This window comes from Rattus norvegicus, chromosome 15 (assembly GCF_021556685.1).
Source record: "Rattus norvegicus strain SHRSP/BbbUtx chromosome 15, alternate assembly SHRSP_T2T, whole genome shotgun sequence".
Classification (NCBI taxonomy): domain Eukaryota; kingdom Metazoa; phylum Chordata; class Mammalia; order Rodentia; family Muridae; genus Rattus; species Rattus norvegicus.
Genome location: NC_141548.1, coordinates 98,170,918 through 98,189,972, shown reverse-complemented (window position 1 = coordinate 98,189,972; position 19,055 = coordinate 98,170,918). Strand labels below are relative to the sequence as shown.

General features: G+C 41.5%; 1 protein-coding gene across 1 annotated transcript in view; it reads right to left on the bottom strand.

Annotated features, from left to right (window-relative positions):
- Gpc5 (glypican 5) overlaps positions 1-19,055 on the bottom strand; it is a 1,404,282-nt gene that overhangs the window by 1,078,402 nt on the left and 306,825 nt on the right. Inside the window, 1 exon segment of the mRNA NM_001107285.2 lies at positions 18,821-18,954. Within this exon segment, the coding sequence (NP_001100755.2) occupies positions 18,821-18,954 (134 nt within the window).

Here is a 19,055-nt window from a genome sequence, read left to right as displayed (position 1 = left end):
AAAAAGAAGGAAGACCAACATGTGACTACTTCTGTCCTTCTTAGGAAGAGGAACAAAATATACATGGGAAGAAATACAGGGACAAAGAATGGAGCAGGAACATGAAGAAAAGGAACTGCCCACCTGAAGATCCATTCACATGCAGCCACCAAACCCAGTCACTATTGCTGAGGCCAAGAAGTGTTTGCTGAAAGGAGGCTGATATAGCTGTCTCCTGAGAGGGTCTGCCAGAGCCTGACAAATACAGAGGTGGATGCTTGCAGCTAACCATCTGACTGAGCATGCAACCCACAATGGAGGAGTTAGAGAAAGGACTGAAGGAGCTGAAGGGGTTTGCAACCCCATAAAGAAGAACAACAATATCAACCAACCAGACCCCCAGAGCTCCCAGGAACTAAACCACCAACCAAAGAGTACACATGGAGGGACCCATTGCCTCAGCCACATATGTAGCAGAGGATGGCATTGTGGCATCAATTGGAGGAGAAGCCCTTGGTCTTTGAAGGCTTGATTCCTCAGTGTAGGGAAATGATAGGGCAGTGAACTGGGAGGGGGAGCATCCTCATAGAAGCAGGTGGAGGGGTCTGGAGAAGGAGGGAACCTAGAAAATGAGTAATATTTGAAATGCAAAGACATAAAATATCAAATTAAAAGAAAAATACAAGATTTAGAATGTAGTAAGTTACTATGCTAATCTAAAAGCAAGAGCAAAAAAAGAAAAAAGGAAGAGTTTTGGCCTCAATAGTCATATGTGACCCAAGCCTTACTGTCTCTCTGTTTCTGAGAAGTATGAGAAAAAAAAGGGTTTAGGTCGGATAGTAAAATTCAAAAGGACACAAAGATGGGTGCCTGGGAGCAGCCAGTTTGAGGGAAAACGTATTAATGGCAAGGTCAGAGGGACAAAGGGTTAACAGCAGGTTGTGGGTTTCAGCAGAGCTCAGGCTCTAGCAAGAGGAAACAGTCTTCATTGAAGAAGTGGGATCTCTTTTTTTCTAACTTCCTAAGGAAGGGAGGCTTCAGAACACAAGTCTGCAGCCAGTCTCTCTGATTCCTAGGCAGAAGGCAGGGATGGGGTATTGAGGAAGAGGTGGGACCAATACTCCATTTGATCATAATTTTTATGCAAAAACATACTAAATCTTATATATACATATATATACATATATCTGTGTATATATATGGTTTATTAGAGTGTGTTTACTTTTTTGACTATTAAAGATATTTTATTTCATTTTTCTTGGATATTTTATGTATTTACATTTCAAATGTTAACCTCTTTCACCCCTCTCCCATACCCCCTCCCTCTACCCTATAAGGATGCTCCCACTCCCACCCACCCACCCACTCCCAACTCAATGTCCTGGCATTCCCCTATAATGAGGAAATGAGCCTTCACAGGATCAACGACGTTTCCTTCTATTGATGCTGGACAATGCCATCATCTGTTACATATGTAGCTGGAGTCATGGGTGCCTCCATGTATACTCATTGGTTGGTGGTTTAACCCTGGGAGCTCTGGTGGGGTCTGGTTGGTTGATATTGTTGTTCTTCCTATGGTGTTACAAACCCCTTCAGTTCCTTCAGTCTTTTCTCTAACTCCTCCATTGGGGTCCCCTTGTTCAGACCAATGGATAGCTGTAAGAATCCTCATCTGTATCAGTAGGGCTCTGGCAGAGCCTCTCAGGGTACACCCATATCTGGCCCTGTCAACAAGCACTGCTTGGCATCAGCAATAGTGATTGTGTTTGGTAACTGCATATGGGATGGATCCCAGGTGAGGTAGTCTCTGGATGACCTTTTCTTCAGTCTCTGCTCCAGTCTTGACCCTGTATTTCCTCCTGTGAGTATTTTGCTCTTCCTTCTAAGGAGGACTGAAACATCAACATTTTGGTCTTCCTTCTTCTTGAGCTTTACATGATCTGTACATTTTTCTTAGGTATTCCAAGATTTTGAGCCATTTCTGAAGTAAAATCACTTTCCAGGTGAGATTCTGGCACAAGAGAGTTTGTTAGCTAGGAACTGACAGATTTTCCTAGTAGGGGGCCTATTGGTTTGTCTGTGAGAGTCAGGGGGCTACACAATACTGCAGCCTGAGCAGCAACTAGAGTGGAATATTACATTCTTACACACCAGACACTGATGAGCACGGTTGGATATGAGTAACCATTGTACTCAGGTTTAGCATCGAAAACACCTCATGGAAATTAAAGTTCTCTTTTCTTCTTGTATGTTTATCCCTATGTGCATGTTTACACCAGGATTGGCTTAAAGGGAAAACTGTAGGCAAAGTCAAAGAAGATGGTTATAAATCCTTTGAGTCTGTTCAATTTGCAAGATTCCAAAGTTGTAATGTTTGATTTATAACAAGATTCTTGGTAGCGGAAGGTAAAACCAATACAGCAAGAGAGGAGCCTTAGTCCTATCGATTTCCAAGCATCATCAAAGAGGAGTCATATTTTTTAGAAAGAGGCTTGAAGTGTCTATTAACTCTACAAATGTGAGCCTACACACGAAGAATTACCTGGCAGCTTCCTTCAAATCCCAATTTGTTTTGTTTCCAAGAGAAACAGCCACCTGTGATTCTGAAGACACTGGAGAGTGCTGCTGTGGTTTCTTAGAGGAGAGGTGAAAGGTTGATGAATAAATAAGAAAAAATTAATAAGTGAGTAATAAATAGATAGGACCCTCTATCAAAGGATGTAGTCTTACTCTAGACACTTTGGATGCATTTATTGTATTGTTTTAAAGACAGTTGGAAAATTGTATCTTTGTCATCTCCTTTAAACCAGCGATAGAAACCTATGCAGTTATAGTTTTGTCTCTTCCTGTTCTCCCTTCTCCTGGGGAAGGACAGTGTCTTAGAACCTTTCAATGGCAGTTGACAGGCGTACAGGGTTAGAAATATTCTTTACCATGCCAAACAAAGTAGAACAGAGAGCTTGGAATGCTTCAAATACAGATGTTTCTACAAACAGAACAAGTTTTATTTACCACCTAATTAGCCCCCAACAGGCTTTGTAAAATAGCCTCAAATAACTTATATAAATTCATAGAAGTCATCAGTTTCAATATGGCAGAAACTCAAATTGTAACCTTTTAAAATCCTTAGTGGAAAAAAAGGGGGGGGGGGAGTTTAGTTCTTTTCAATTGTGCAGATGTTGGTTGACTTTCTGAAGAGAAGGAAGATTCACATGTTTGACATAAAGAAAAGAAGAAGAGAAGAAGGAAGAACAAAGATGAGAGAGAGAAAAGAAGAAAGAACTTGGAGACAGGTCATCAGGCAAGAATTTCAGTTTGGTTGCTTGCAGAGGGCTATTTTGAGTCTTATACATGAAATAATTCAACAGTTCAATTCGATTATAAGCACCACTGAAAGCCCCAGGTATCTCTAGAAACCTATTACCTGGAAAATGATTAGAATTGTTTTCCAATGGAAAGGGCAGTCTTCCTATGGTCTGAAGTATATTGTCTTATTCTTTCTGTCGTGTGAAATATGTAAAGCTTTATTCTTATTAATCTTATCATAAACATTATAGGTGCGTTATTACATACCTCCCAGATTAACACAATAAAGAGTGCTCTGGGGAGCATCGATAGAACATGAAAATTTTACAATATTTATGACGTTTCCTGACATAAGCTTGTAGCCCACCCAAACAAAGTATGAGAATTCAAACTTAGCAAGGACAGCTTAGTCGTTTTCTTTAAAGTTTTTAGAGAGAGAGAGAGAGAGAGAGAGAGAGAGAGAGAGAGAGAGAGAAAGAGAGAAAAAGAGAGAGAAAGAGAGAGAGAGAGAGAGAGAGAGAGAGAGAGAGAGACTTTATGCTTGTATGTGCATAGTCATATCCAAAACCCATCCTAAGTTTAATGGGTATTTCCATTAACTACTGGACAGCATTTCTTTCATTTCAGGACCATGAGTGCTTTGTCTTGGTATAGTTATCTGTGGCTTGGGATCGAATAAAGATGTCCTCTGAATGGCTCTGAAGACTCCCGTGAGTGTAGAGAAAATAAAAAAGGGCTCCTTTTGAAAATATGTGGTTTTTTTAATATTAGTTTCAGCTGCAGCAAATGGCTTCCCAATGCAACAAAACTCTTCCTGTGTTTGTTTATAAGCCTTCTTTTCTCTGGGAATGTATTTCGGTGGGATACATGATCCCCAAAGGTTAAGAAGCAAGAGCCTAAACTTTTGCCATATGTTTGCTGTGCCTCCTGGCCTTAGGTGTTTCCTGTGGGCCTGGGTTTTGACCCCCTGCAGGCCCTCACCCTCATTACTCAAGGTCTTGACTCTAACCTGGTTGTAACTTTGTTCCCTGAGTGCGAGAGCTCTGGCCTCACCTCTCACCCTATCTAAAGCCCCGTTGTGGCCTGGCTTGCCCTGGAAGCACTTACTTTGTATCACCACTTACTAAGTGCTGTTTTAAATTAAACAAAAATTTTCTCATTCAAAGGAGCATGACCTTCATTTTACTAAATTAAACTTGCAGGTGATAAATAATAATGCCACCTCAAAGGACTTACTTCCTTTAAGGAAACAGATTGTAAAGTGCCTTCTTTATTATTATAAGAGATGGTAAATTCTCGGTTTCCTTTTCTCTGACCTGTCCATATGTTCCTCCATGGAGTATTTACATTACCAATACACCATTGAGCCCAGCTTATCTCAAGACTGATTTAACACTTAAAAACAAAATCACATTCAGCCAGTGTGCTATGTAGAATTATTTATTTAATAAAGTATTATAAGAGGGTTTCAGTAATTGTAAACTCATGTATTCTAAGTAACTGGCCCATTTAATGTGAATCTATTCATTTATCTTGATAATAAACTTAATAAAATTTGGAGTTCTTATTGAGTATGTATATAATTTTCTCTACATCTAAATTGATATAGGCTTATGTATATTTTGGCTGGATATGATTTGCTTTAGTTCTCAAACATTAAGTATACACCATGTACAAAAGGTCCCATTCCTGCTTGGGCACCAAAATCTGCATGACACTAAATATCTTATTTTTTGGCTAAGCACCTAGGATAGCCTCTCTTACCCAAGCAAACAAGGCATATATAGCCAATCTCTTCATCATGTGTTCTGCATTGAGGAACTTGGGTAATTGGAAAGCGTTCTGGCGAACAGATGGGACCCTGGTGTTGAGGCTGTGTCTTAATTTACTGTCCTGGGGTTTTCCTAATTACCCACTTAATTGGCATAGCCATACCGCTTTGAAATAATAATGTACAGCTAATTATCACTGACTTAAGCTCCCTAATTGCTTATTCTTACCAGCTCACTTCAAGAAATCAGGCCGGGAACAGGAAGTGCCACAGGAAAATCGCTCTGCCTGGGATGGCTCACGGTAGGGTCCAATATCCCTCAGCACTGTGCTGATTTGGTTTCTGACCAAAGGAGAAAAGGGTGACAACTTTCTGTCTGATTAAAGGAACAGTCACCTTTCCTTCCTTCCACAGGTACAGAGAACCCTGTAAACAGCTTAGATCAAACTTTTAGGGTTCAGTTAGCTCAATTTTTTTGGTATGATAGGAAATCAAAGAATGGACTGAGTCCATACAATTACATCTCCAAAAATAAAATGAAATCCTACTCTGTAGCCTAATCTCCTCTTTCCAATAGATTTACACAGTCAATAAAGAGCATTAGCACAAATGTTACAGAGACATATTTAATAAGCAAATTGTTCTCCATCAAATGTTAGCACATAAATGTATCAGGAGAGTATTTGTTTTTAATGAATATAAGGGGGAAAGGGCAGAGAATAAAATTGTTTAGATTTTAGGATCATGAAGTTATTTAAAAGTTGATGCTCCCTTAATTTATATTTGTTCTGTATTTATTCAAGATTCTTTTTACAAATTCAGATATCTCTAGATCAGATTCTCTAGATTTCAGACCTGGGGCCAGAACTGGATGTGGAGAGAGTGTAAGAGAAATAATGTTCTATGGGGAGAAGACTAAGAGTAGCAGGGGCGGAGGTGGAGGAGGAAGGAGTTAAAATGGGATGTTGTCTTAAGTGAGAGAGCAGAAGTCATAGTGGGTGAGCAGAGGGTATAGTGAGAGTGCAGAGGACATAGGGAGAGAGTAGAGGGCATAGGGAGAGAGTGGAGGGCATAGGGAGAGAGTGGAGGGCATAGGGAGAGAGTGGAGGAGCAGCTCTCTGCTCCCAAACCCTGAGAGAGAGACCCAACCGTCTGGTCAGGTGGGCACTCCTGAGGCTGCAGAGCGGAAGAGACCACCAACACTGCTCACCCCTGCCCACATCCCTGGCCCAAGAGGAAACTGTATAAGGCCTCTGGGCTCCCGTGGGGGAGGGCCCAGGAGCAGCAGGACACCTGCCTGAGACACCGCCGGATCCTGAAAGAAACAGACCTGATAAACAGTTCTCTGCACCCAAATCCCGTGGGAGGGAGAGCTAAACCTTCAGAGAGGCAGACAAGCCTGGGAAACCAGAAGAGACTGCTCCCTGCACACACATCTCGGACGCCAGAGGAAAAAGCCAAAGACCATCTGGAACCCTGGTGCACTGAAGCTCCCGGAAGGGGCAGCACAGGTCTTCCTGGTTGCTGCCGCTGCAGAGAGCCCCTGGGCAGCACCCCACGAGCGAACGTGAGCCTCGGGACCACAGGTAAGACCAAATTTTCTGCTGCAAGAAAGCTGCCTGGTGAACTCAAGACACAGGCCCACAGGAACAGCTGAAGACCTGTAGAGAGGAAGAACTACACGCCCGAAAGCAGAACACTCTGTCCCCATAACTGACTGAAAGAGAGGAAAACAGGTCTACAGCACTCCTGACACACAGGCTTATAGGACAGTCTAGCCACTGTCAGAAATAGCAGAACAAAGTAACACTAGAGATAATCTGATGGCGAGAGGCAAGCGCAGGAACCCAAGCAACAGAAACCAAGACTACATGCCATCATCGGAGCCCAATTCCCCCACCAAAACAAACATGGAATATCCAAACACACCAGAAAAGCAAGATCTAGTTTCAAAATCATATTTGATCATGATGCTGGAAGACTTCAAGAAAGACATGAACACACTTAGGGAAACACAGGAAAACATTAATAAACAAGTAGAAGCCTACAGAGAGGAATCGCAAAAATCCCTGAAAGAATTCCAGGAAAACACAATCAAACAGTTGAAGGAATTAAAAATGGAAATAGAAGCAATCAAGAAAGAACACATGGAAACAACCCTGGATATAGAAAACCAAAAGAAGAGACAAGGAGCTGTAGATACAAGCTTCACCAACAGAATACAAAAGATGGAAGAGAGAATCTCAGGAGCAGAAGATTCCATAGAAATCATTGACTCAACTGTCAAAGATAATGTAAAGCGGAAAAAGCTACTGTTCCAAAACATACAGGAAATCCAGCACTCAATGAGAAGATCAAACCTAAGGATAATAGGTATAGAAGAGAGTGAAGACTCCCAGCTCAAAGGACCAGTAAATATCTTCAACAAAATCATAGAAGAAAACTTCCCTAACCTAAAAAAAGAGATACCCATAGACATACAAGAAGCCTACAGAACTCCAAATAGATTGGACCAGAAAAGAAACACCTCCCGTCACATAATTGTCAAAACACCAAACGCACAAAATAAAGAAAGAATATTAAAAGCAGTAAGGGTAAAAGGTCAAGTAACATATAAAGGCAGACCTATCAGAATCACACCAGACTTCTCGCCAGAAACTATGAAGGCCAGAAGATCCTGGACTGATGTCATACAGACCCTAAGAGAACACAAATGCCAGCCCAGGTTACTGTATCCAGCAAAACTCTCAATTAACATTGATGGAGAAACCAAGATATTCCATGACAAAACCAAATTTACACAATATCTTTCTACAAATCCAGCACTACAAAGGATAATAAATGGTAAAGCCCAACATAAGGAGGCAAGCTATACCCTAGAAGAAGCAAGAAACTAATCGTCTTGGCAACAAAACAAAGAGAATGAAAGCACACAAACATAACCTCACATCCAAATATGAATATAAAGGGAAACAATAATCACTATTCCTTAATATCTCTCAATATCAATGGCCTCAACTCCCCAATAAAAAGACATAGATTAACAAACTGGATACGCAACGAGGACCCTGCATTCTGCTGCCTACAGGAAACACACCTCAGAGACAAAGACAGACACTACCTCAGAGTGAAAGGCTGGAAAACAACTTTCCAAGCAAATGGTCAGAAGAAGCAAGCTGGAGTAGCCATTCTAATATCAAATAAAATCAATTTCTAACTAAAAGTCATCAAAAAAGATAAGGAAGGACACTTCATATTCATCAAAGGAAAAATCCACCAAGATGAACTCTCAATCCTAAATATCTATGCCCCAAATACAAGGGCACGTACATACGTAAAAGAAACCTTACTAAAGCTCAAAACACACATTGCACCTCACACAATAATAGTGGGAGATTTCAACACCCCACTCTCATCAATGGACAGATCATGGAAACAGAAATTAAACAGTGATGTCGACAGACTAAGAGAAGTCATGAGCCAAATGGACTTAACGGATATTTATAGAACATTCTATCCTAAAGCAAAAGGATATACCTTCTTCTCAGCTTCTCATGGTACTTTCTCCAAAATTGACCATATAATTGGTCAAAAAACGGGCCTCAACAGGTACAGAAAGATAGAAATAATCCCATGCGTGCTATTGGACCACCACGGCCTAAAACTGGTCTTCAATAACAATAAGGGAAGAATGCCCACATATACGTGGAAATTGAACAATGCTCTACTCAATGATAACCTGGTCAAGGAAGAAATAAAGAAAGAAATTAAAAACTTTTTAGAATTTAATGAAAATGAAGATACAACATACTCAAACTTATGGGACACAATGAAAGCTGTGCTAAGAGGAAAACTCATAGCGCTGAGTGCCTGCAGAAAGAAACAGGAAAGAGCATATGTCAGCAGCTTGACAGCACACCTAAAAGCTCTAGAACAAAAAGAAGCAAATACACCCAGGAGGAGTAGAAGGCAGGAAATAATCAAACTCAGAGCTGAAATCAACCAAGTAGAAACAAAAAGGACCATAGAAAGAATCAACAGAACCAAAAGTTGGTTCTTTGAGAAAATCAACAAGATAGATAAACCCTTAGCCAGACTAATGAGAGGACACAGAGAGTGCGTCCAAATTAACAAAATCAGAAATGAAAAGAAAGACATAACTACAGATTCAGAGGAAATTCAAAAAATCATCAGATCTTACTATAAAAACCTATATTCAACAAAATTTGAAAATCTTCAGGAAATGGACAATTTCCTAGACAGATACCAGGTATCGAAGTTAAATCAGGAACAGATAAACCAGTTAAACAACCCCATAACTCCTAAGGAAATAGAAGCAGTCATTAAAGGTCTCCCAACCAAAAAGAGCCCAGGTCCAGACGGGTTTAGTGCAGAATTCTATCAAACCTTCATAGAAGACCTCATACCAATATTATCCAAACTATTCCACAAAATTGAAACAGATGGAGCCCTACCGAATTCCTTCTACGAAGCCACAATTACTCTTATATCTAAACCACACAAAGACACAACAAAGAAAGAGAACTTCAGACCAATTTCCCTTATGAATATCGACGCAAAAATACTCAATAAAATTCTGGCAAACCGAATTCAAGAGCACATCAAAACAATCATCCACCATGATCAAGTAGGCTTCATCCCAGGCATGCAGGGATGGTTTAATATACGGAAAACCATCAACGTGATCCATTATATAAACAAACTGAAAGAACAGAACCACATGATCATTTCATTAGATGCTGAGAAAGCATTTGACAAAATTCAACACCCCTTCATGATAAAAGTCCTGGAAAGAATAGGAATTCAAGGCCCATACCTAAACATAGTAAAAGCCATATACAGCAAACCAGTTGCTAACATTAAACTAAATGGAGAGAAACTTGAAGCAATCCCACTAAAATCAGGGACTAGACAAGGCTGCCCACTCTCTCCCTACTTATTCAATATAGTTCTTGAAGTTCTAGCCAGAGCAATCAGACAACAAAAGGAGATCAAGGGGATACAGATCGGAAAAGAAGAGGTCAAAATATCAATATTTGCAGATGACAGGATAGTATATTTAAGTGATCCCAAAAGTTCCACCAGAGAACTACTAAAGCTGATAAACAACTTCAGCAAAGTGGCTGGGTATAAAATTAACTCAAATAAATCAGTTGCCTTCCTCTATACAAAAGAGAAACAAGCCGAGAAAGAAATTAGGGAAACGACACCCTTCATAATAGACCCAAATAATATAAAGTACCTCGGTGTGACTTTAACCAAGCAAGTAAAAGATCTGTACAATAAGAACTTCAAGACACTGAGGAAAGAAATTGAAGAAGACCTCAGAAGATGGAAAGATCTCCCATGCTCATGGATTGGCAGGATTAATATGGTAAAAATGGCCATTTTACCAAAAGCAATCTACAGATTCAATGCAATCCCCATCAAAATACCAATCCAAATCTTCAAAGAGTTAGACAGAACCATTTGCAAATTCATCTGGAATAACAAAAAACCCAGGATAGCTAAAGCTATCGTCAACAATAAAAGGACTTCAGGGGGAATCACTATCCCTGAACTCAAGCAGTATTACAGAGCAATAGTGATAAAAACTGCCTGGTATTGGTACAGAGACAGACAGATAGACCAATGGAATAGAATTGAAGACCCAGAAATGAACCCACACACCTATGGTCACTTGATTTTTGACAAAGGAGCCAAAACCATCCAATGGAAAAAAGATAGCATTTTCAGCAAATGGTGCTGGTTCAACTGGAGGGCAACATGTAGAAGAATGCAGATCGATCCATGCTTATCACCCTGTACAAAGCTTAAGTCCAAGTGGATCAAGGACCTCCACATCAAACCAGACACACTCAAACTAATAGAAGAAAACTAGGGAAACATCTGGAACACATGGGCACTGGAAAAAATTTCCTGAACAAAACACCAATGGCTTATGCTCTAAGATCAAGAATCGACAAATGGGATCTCATAAAACTGCAAAGCTTCTGTAAGGCAAAGGACACTGTGGTTAGGACAAAACGGCAACCAACAGATTGGGAAAAGATCTTTACCAATCCTACAACAGATAGAGGCCTTATATCCAAAATATACAAAGAACTCAAGAAGTTAGACCGCAGGGAAACAAATAACCCTATTAAAAAATGGGGTTCAGAGCTAAACAAAGAATTCACAGCTGAGGAATGCCGAATGGCTGAGAAACACCTAAAGAAATGTTCAACATCTTTAGTCATAAGGGAAATGCAAATCAAAACAACCCTGAGATTTCACCTCACACCAGTGCGATTGGCTAAGATCAAAAACTCAGGTGACAGCAGATGCTGGCGAGGATGTGGAGAAAGAGGAACACTCCTCCATTGTTGGTGGGATTTCAGACTGGTAAAACCATTCTGGAAATCAGTCTGGAGGTTCCTCAGAAAATTGGACATTGAACTGCCCGAGGATCCAGCTATACCTCTCTTGGGCATATACCCAAAAGATGCCTCAACATATAAAAGAGACACGTGCTCCACTATGTTCATCGCAGCCTTATTTATAATAGCCAGAAGCTGGAAAGAACCCAGATGCCCTTCAACAGAGGAATGGATACAGAAAATGTGGTACATCTACACAATGGAATATTACTCAGCTATCAAAAACAACGAGTTTATGAAATTCGTAGGCAAATGGTTGGAACTGGAAAATATCATCCTGAGTGAGCTAACCCAATCACAGAAAGACATACATGGTATGCACTCATTGATAAGTGGCTATTAGCCCAAATGCTTGAATTACCCTAGATCCCTAGAACAAACGAAACTCAAGACAGATGATCAAAATGTGAATGCTTCACTCCTTCTTTAAATGAGGAAAAAGAATACCCTTGGCAGGGAAGGGAGAGGCAAAGATTAAAACAGAGACTGAAGGAACACCCATTCAGAGCCTGCCCCACATGTGGCCCATACATATACAGCCACCCAATTAGACAAGATGGATGAAGCAAAGAAGTGCAGACCAACAGGAGCCGGATGTAGATCGCTCCTGAGAGACACAGCCAGAATACAGCAAATACAGAGGCGAATGCCAGCAGCAAACCACTGAACTGAGAATAGGTCCCCTATTGAAGGAATCAGAGAAAGAACTGGAAGAGCTTGAAGGGGCTCGAGACCCCAAAAGTACAACAATGCCAAGCAACCAGAGCTTCCAGGGACTAAGCCACTACCTAAAGACTATACATGGACTGACCCTGGACTCTGACCCCATAGGTAGCAATGAATATCCTAGTAAGAGCACCAGTGGAAGGGGAAGCCCTGGGTCCTGGTAAGACTGAACCCCCAGTGAACTAGTCTATGGGGGGAGGGCGGCAATGGGGGGAGGGTTGGGAGGGGAACACCCATAAGGAAGGGGAGGGGGGAGGGGGATGTTTGCCCGGAAACCGGGAAAGGGAATAACACTCGAAATGTATATAAGAAATACTCAAGTTAATAAAAAAAAAAAAAGATTTGTTTGCTAAAAAGTGGCATGTATTACTTTTGGCTTAAGAAACTTAGCTAAATGCATTTACTTTACTATAAAGCTCTACCTTTATTGTAAGGTATCAAAAACAGGCAAAGCCACATTCATTTATTTATGTTTTATTTCATCTTATTATTTTATGTGCATTGGTGTTTTGTCTTCATGTGTATGTGTACCATGCATGTGCCTGGTGGTTGTGGAAAAAAAAATAAAAAAAGGGAGAGAGTGGAGGGCATAGGGAGAGAGTGGAGGGCATAGGGAGAGTGCAGAGGACATAGTGAGAATATGATATATATTTCAACACATGTTATTTTTCATCTGCACACAAAGTTAAACCCCTCATACCACATGGCCTGTCAGTCTGGCATTGCCCATCAGCTGCTGATAGTCAATTGAGGCCAGGAAATGTCTGCCCACCTCCACCAGGTAGAAGTAGTGAGTGCTACCAATCTCCGACAATTACCACCCATTCACATGTCCACGAATCATTTCCTATAGTGAATATGGCTGAACGGTGTAACCTGTTTGGTAGAGTAAAAACATGGTTAATTAATTACATTACTGTGTTTATGCTTTTGCTCACAGATGGGGCGGGCCTCACTGTCTAATTCAGAATGTGAACTTTCACTACACAGAGGCAGAATACTAGGATTTATAAGGCGTCGACAGGGAATCTCAATAATGTGAATAAAAGTTGGTCATGGTGCTAGAACAGGCGTGGTGGTCCGAATGATCGATGTCCCCTGCAGGCTCACATGAGACTTGGTCCTAGCAAGCGACATTAAATAAAAGCTGACGCAAGGTGATTCAAAGCGCACAGGGTCTGTCCCAAACTGACAGCCAAGATGCACCAGTGTCATTGGTATTGCAGGCATGAAGGACGTAAGAGCAAATGGGTCATGGACTCCATTTCCTCCATGATTTCACACAGCCACTGAGGCCAAGTAGCACGCAGAAAGGCAGTCCCTGCCTGGAGGCCATCACAGGCCACCATATGGAAAATAAAGCCTGAATCGAAGTGGATTCTACGGGATGTTAAAGATGCCAGTAGCTATGAGACACATGCCCAAGAGTACAGGGAATAGAACCAGCCACAGAGAGAAATGTAATTGCTGCAGCAGAGGTAGAAGCGCTGAAACAGTGCCATCTAAGCCATCTAGAGCTGAAGTCCTAGTCACTGGGCACTCAGATAGAATCTGGTGCTTGCCCTGCTGGTTTGGTTTGCTTGATCTAGTATTGCCTTACTACACCATCCACTTTAGAAGAGTAATGTATGTTCTCAACCACTGCATATAGGAGTATATAATTCTTCAGTTGTACAGGGGTCACAATTAAGGGATTGCTTTGAGTATCAGAACAGACTCTGCACTCTGGGCTTTCGGAAAGTCTTATTACTGAGAAAGACTATGGTACTTTTAAAGTTGGACTTTGCATTATGAACGTCTTCAAGCCCATGAGTACCAGGGAGAGGAATATGATGGCCCGTATGGGACAAGTCCCTCACAGGCCCAGGTACGGGAACACCTGGTCTCCAGTCAGTGCTAGTGTTTGAGGAAGTTGAGGGGAGTGCAGCCTTGCTAGAGGAAGGACATCATTGGGGTGGGGCTCAGATTTCATATTCTGGTATAGCTTCCACTTCATGCTTATGGTTGTGCCTCAGATATGATGTCTCAGGTTCCTGACCCCACAAAGACTGCTGTGGGGTGCCTTCCCACCCAGATGTGATGGACTTTTGTCGCTCTGGAACTGAAAGCCAAACAAACTCTCTGTATAAGTTGCTTTGGCCATAGTGTTTTATCACAGCGACAGAAACAACTGATTCAGCAAGGGTTTCTTTTGTTAGGGTGAAAGTAGTGGTGGTTTTGGGGGAGGGGGGCTTCCATAATGTAAAGTCTGACCAGATTTTCTGTTTTCAAGAAGAACTAGCTTGTCTGTTCCCACCTCCTTAATGTTGTGTGGCATATCTTATGAGTGACTACATTTTTTCTCTTCTGATTTGTTACATCTGAATACAGGCATTCAGTGTAAAGAAATGGCCTCCACGACTGCTTAGAGCTGCCAAGTGCTTTTCCTGTGCACGTGCTTCTAATTTACAGAAGCACCGCACCTTCCTTCCTCTGCCCTTCCCCTCCCCCGCCCCTTCTCCTCTTCCATCACATTTTTCCCTAAAGGAAATGCGCTCACTGTTTCTGTGACATATTGCTTCTGAGTTTTACATATCGTGTTTCCTTTTTTTATTATGGACATATTGTTTGCTTCTCTTAGTTACCATAAATGATCAGGAATGCCTTCTCTAGATATGAACAGCAGCTTCTTACAGAGAACATCTAAATGTTACATAATAGCATTTAGTCCCGGTGAGATTGACAGATGCATTGGCTTTCAGGACAACATGGCAGTTCTAGTGTACAATAAAATCACAAAATGGAAAGCTTGGTCCTACCGGTGGACTGTCAGAGATGAAGTTCAGAAGAGTCACCACATATATAGCAATAAATCAACAACTTATTTGAAATAACTCCCATTCCAACCCGACCAAAAGACTATAAAACCTATCGGGAAGAGCATACTGTAGAATGTTTGGTAAATAGAAGTACTAAAGTGAGTTACGAAGATTTTCAAAATCCCTCAAAGAAAAGTTATCACAGTAATAACTAATGAATAAAAGCTTGGCTCAGAACAAGCTGTGATTCACAGACATAGGCCAGTCAATGACACACAGTCACTGCCTGTGCATGAAATCTGAATGTGTGTTAAGTGAAAAACAACACTAGAAATGAAAGGATGGGCCAGCTCAGGACCATGTGGGAAAACATAGACTTTTAATGTTTAATGTAGGGAATAGGAATGCCCCTTAAACACCGTGGCATACTGCTTCTGTATTAATTTCAATGAGAAACAGAATGACAGAGAAAAAATCTCCGAGTGAACTTAACCAGACCCAGAAAGACAAACATGATATGTAGTCACTTATAAGTGGACATTAGCTGTTAAGTAAAGGACAGTCATTCTACAACCCACAGAGAGGCTAAATAATAAGGGAGGTTCAAAAGGGTACATGGATCTCTCTGGGAGGGGGAAAAAGAATAGCTTTTGTGTATGGACTGGAAGTTGAGGTTCCAGGTGAGGTTGGTACAGAAGATTTCAGTTCCAGGAGGGGGTGGGCATGAAAAGAGAGAGTACTGCCACAGATGACAAGAATTGGAAGACACAGGGGAGGGGGTCATATAGAAAGCCTTGTAGTAGAAACTCTGTGGAATCTATGAGAGTGACCCGAGAGAGGTTTCCTTAGTAATGAGGGATACAGAGTCCAACCTGGCCACCTTTTATAACGTAGGAGGGCATCTAGTAGCAAGGTTGGGACGTCAATCCAGAAGAATAATGATGGTGCAGAACTCACGGGAGTGGCCAAACGATGATTGGTCCAACTTGAGGCACATGCCGTGAGAGGGGATCCATGTCTGATACTGCCTAGATGGCCAGCAACCAGAGGCAGGATGCCCAGAGACCCAGGATAGAACCAAACATGGCTGGCAGGGAAAACAAGTCAATAAAATGATCCCTAATGATATTCTGCTATACTCAGATCAGCGCCTAGCCCAGTTGTCATCAGAGAGGTTTCATCCTGTAACTGGGGGAAAGAGATGCGGAGACCCACAGCCAAACGTTAGGCAGGAACCCTACAAAAGATGGGGAGGAAGGATTGTAGAAGCCAGAGGGGTCAGGGATTCTACAAGACAACCCACAAAATCAAATAATCTTGGCTCATAGGGGCTCAAAGAGACTGAACCAACAGATAGGGAGCCTGCATGGGTCTGACCTGGCTCTCTGCATAAGCGTTTTGGTTGTGTAACTTGGTCTTCTTACCGTATTCCTAACAGTGCAAGTGTGTGTGTGCTGGGTGCCTCACTCCTTTGCCTGTGCTTGGGAACCTTTTTCTCCTACTGGGTTGCTTTCTCCAGCTTTGACGTGAGGGCTTATACTAGTCTTATTATAACATGTTATGCATGTTCAGTTGATATTCTCTCCCCTCTCTCTTTTTTAAAGCAAATGGAAGACAAGTGGGTCTGGGGAGAGGGACTGGGAGGGGTGGAGGGAGGGAAAATTGCAGTCAGGATGTAATGTATGAGAGAAGAATAAAATCAATTCACTAATAAAATAAAAAAAAACAGATGATACTATATGAAGAAAGTTGTATAGAACACTTCATTGGTGGCTGGAGAGATGGCTCAGTGGTTAAGAGCACTGACTGCTCTTCCAGAGGTCCTGAGTTCAATTCCCAGCAACCACATGGTGACTCACAACCATCTGTAATGGGATCTGATGCCCTCTTCTGGTGTGTGAAGACAGCTACAGTGTACTCATATAAATATAAATAAATAAATCCTTAAAAACACTTTATTGTAGATTATCTAAGAGATATTGAAAGCAGCTATCTGAACTAATACAAAAGATGTAACATTCTGAAATTGGGTTACATCTATATGGCCATGATAGAGAAGCCACGATTTCCTAAGAGATGCATAGTCAACTCAATATTAAAAAGGAGAGAAAGGGTTTTTCTGTAGTTTGAATAGCTTTTTGTGTTCAATGGTAATTACCAATCAAAGGGATACTAGAGGAGGGTCTAATTTACCTAGAGAAATAGGGATGGGCAGAGTGGATTCTGCCTAATGTTTACTGCTTGGCATCAACCATTCAGCCACTGCAGGTAAAGTGTAGATGGAAATGCACTTCTTACTCTTCTATTTCAAGAGTGCTAAACGTTCTGAAACATGAGTCACATGGTATGTCGCATTGTCTTACACTGTGTAAGACAGTCACCACTACCTTTGTGCAAAACCAGATTACAATTACCTAAACTCAGTTAAAATAAAGCACCTGGTCCTTAGTTTAAATATGCAATGCTCATGTGTTACTGGATCTGCCCCAATATAATAAAGAATAATTCCCATAGCCACAAAACAATTAATAGTTCCCACAAGCTTAATCTACCTTCCAAATTGATAAGAAAGCTTAAGCTGCTGAATTGAAAATTTTTAAATCTGTTCTTTTGTATGTGTCTATATGTGCTCAGTCTTCTATATATGTAACGTGTACAGGAGGCCAGGAGGAGCTTCAGATCCCCTGAAACTGCACTTACAGGTGGTCAGGATTAGCCTGCTGTGGGTGTGTTGCAGCATATTTAATTGCACCGTGGCCCCCAGGATTGTGTTTACTTCAAAAACCTGTTTCTAGTTTTAGTGCAGCTCAGCCTTAACATACACCTTTAATCCCTCTGGCTGGAATATTACACTCACTCAATACACACCTTTAATCCCAGGCAATGAGAGTAAAGTTAGTTTGTAGAACAAAGCACCGGTGTTTGAAAGTGAAGTCTATTGAGTGGCAGACAGAGTAACAAATCAGGGAAATATTTGACAGAATAGGAAAGAGAGGAAAGGGAAGTTACTTGAAAGGTGAGGGCAGGTGAGGGCGGGTGAGGGCGGGGGGGCGTGGGGGGGGAGAGAGAGAGAGAGAGAGAGAGAGAGAGAGAGAGAGAGAGAGAGAGAGAGAGAGAGAAGAAGAAGAAGAAGAAGAAGAAGAAGAAGAAGAAGAAGAAGAAGAAGAAGAAGAAGAAGAAGAAGAAGAAGAAGAAACCATTTTACCAGGACAGTTGTACTGAGAGAAAACAAGCTAGACACAGGCAAAGACAGAAGGAGGCAGAGAATGAGAAGGAGCCAGATTAGGACAGATTGCTAGAGTTAGTTTGAGACAAGCAGAGCAATTCAAAGGTTGAGAGATAAGCCAGATTGAATAAGATTGCTAGGAGAGGAGTTTGTGACAGAACAGCTGAGTTGAATCAGCCAGCCAGTGTTCAGAAAGAACTAGGATGGGGTGAGATATTTCAGCAGCAAGTCTCAGAGGTTGAAAACATTCTAGGGCTAAATTAGATTGTATGCAGGGTAGAAACTCCCAGGACTGGGCCTCGGTGAACAGATGGAGGCAGGAAGTCTCAGAGACAACAGTGACATTAGGTGAATGAATCCAAACTCCGGTCCTCTGTAAGAGCAGCAAGTGCTGTGAACATTGAACCATCTCGCCAGCCTATGAGCCACTGCATTTTTAAATAAAGTAAAATGGCTTTTGAACTTTTTTCCTTCCATACTACATTTGGGCCTATTTAATGTACACATTCTATTCTCTTGTAGAATTAATGGCTTACTTTCTTTTCTCTTTCTGGTTGTAAAACAAATGTCTTACTTTCTTCTGTTGGCAAGTGTCTCTTCACCATTCCTTGGAGAGATCTTCATCCCATGCCTCTCTTTGCTTGGATCAAAAGTACAGCGGGGGCTCTGCGTCGCTGTTCTCACTGGAAGGCCGCAAATCTTATTCACCTTTCAAACAGAAGGCAGCAGAAAGCAGTTACAAACCTGCTCTAGCTTTACTGAGACCACAGAACAATGGTACATTTGCCCTAGTACATTAGTTTTCAACA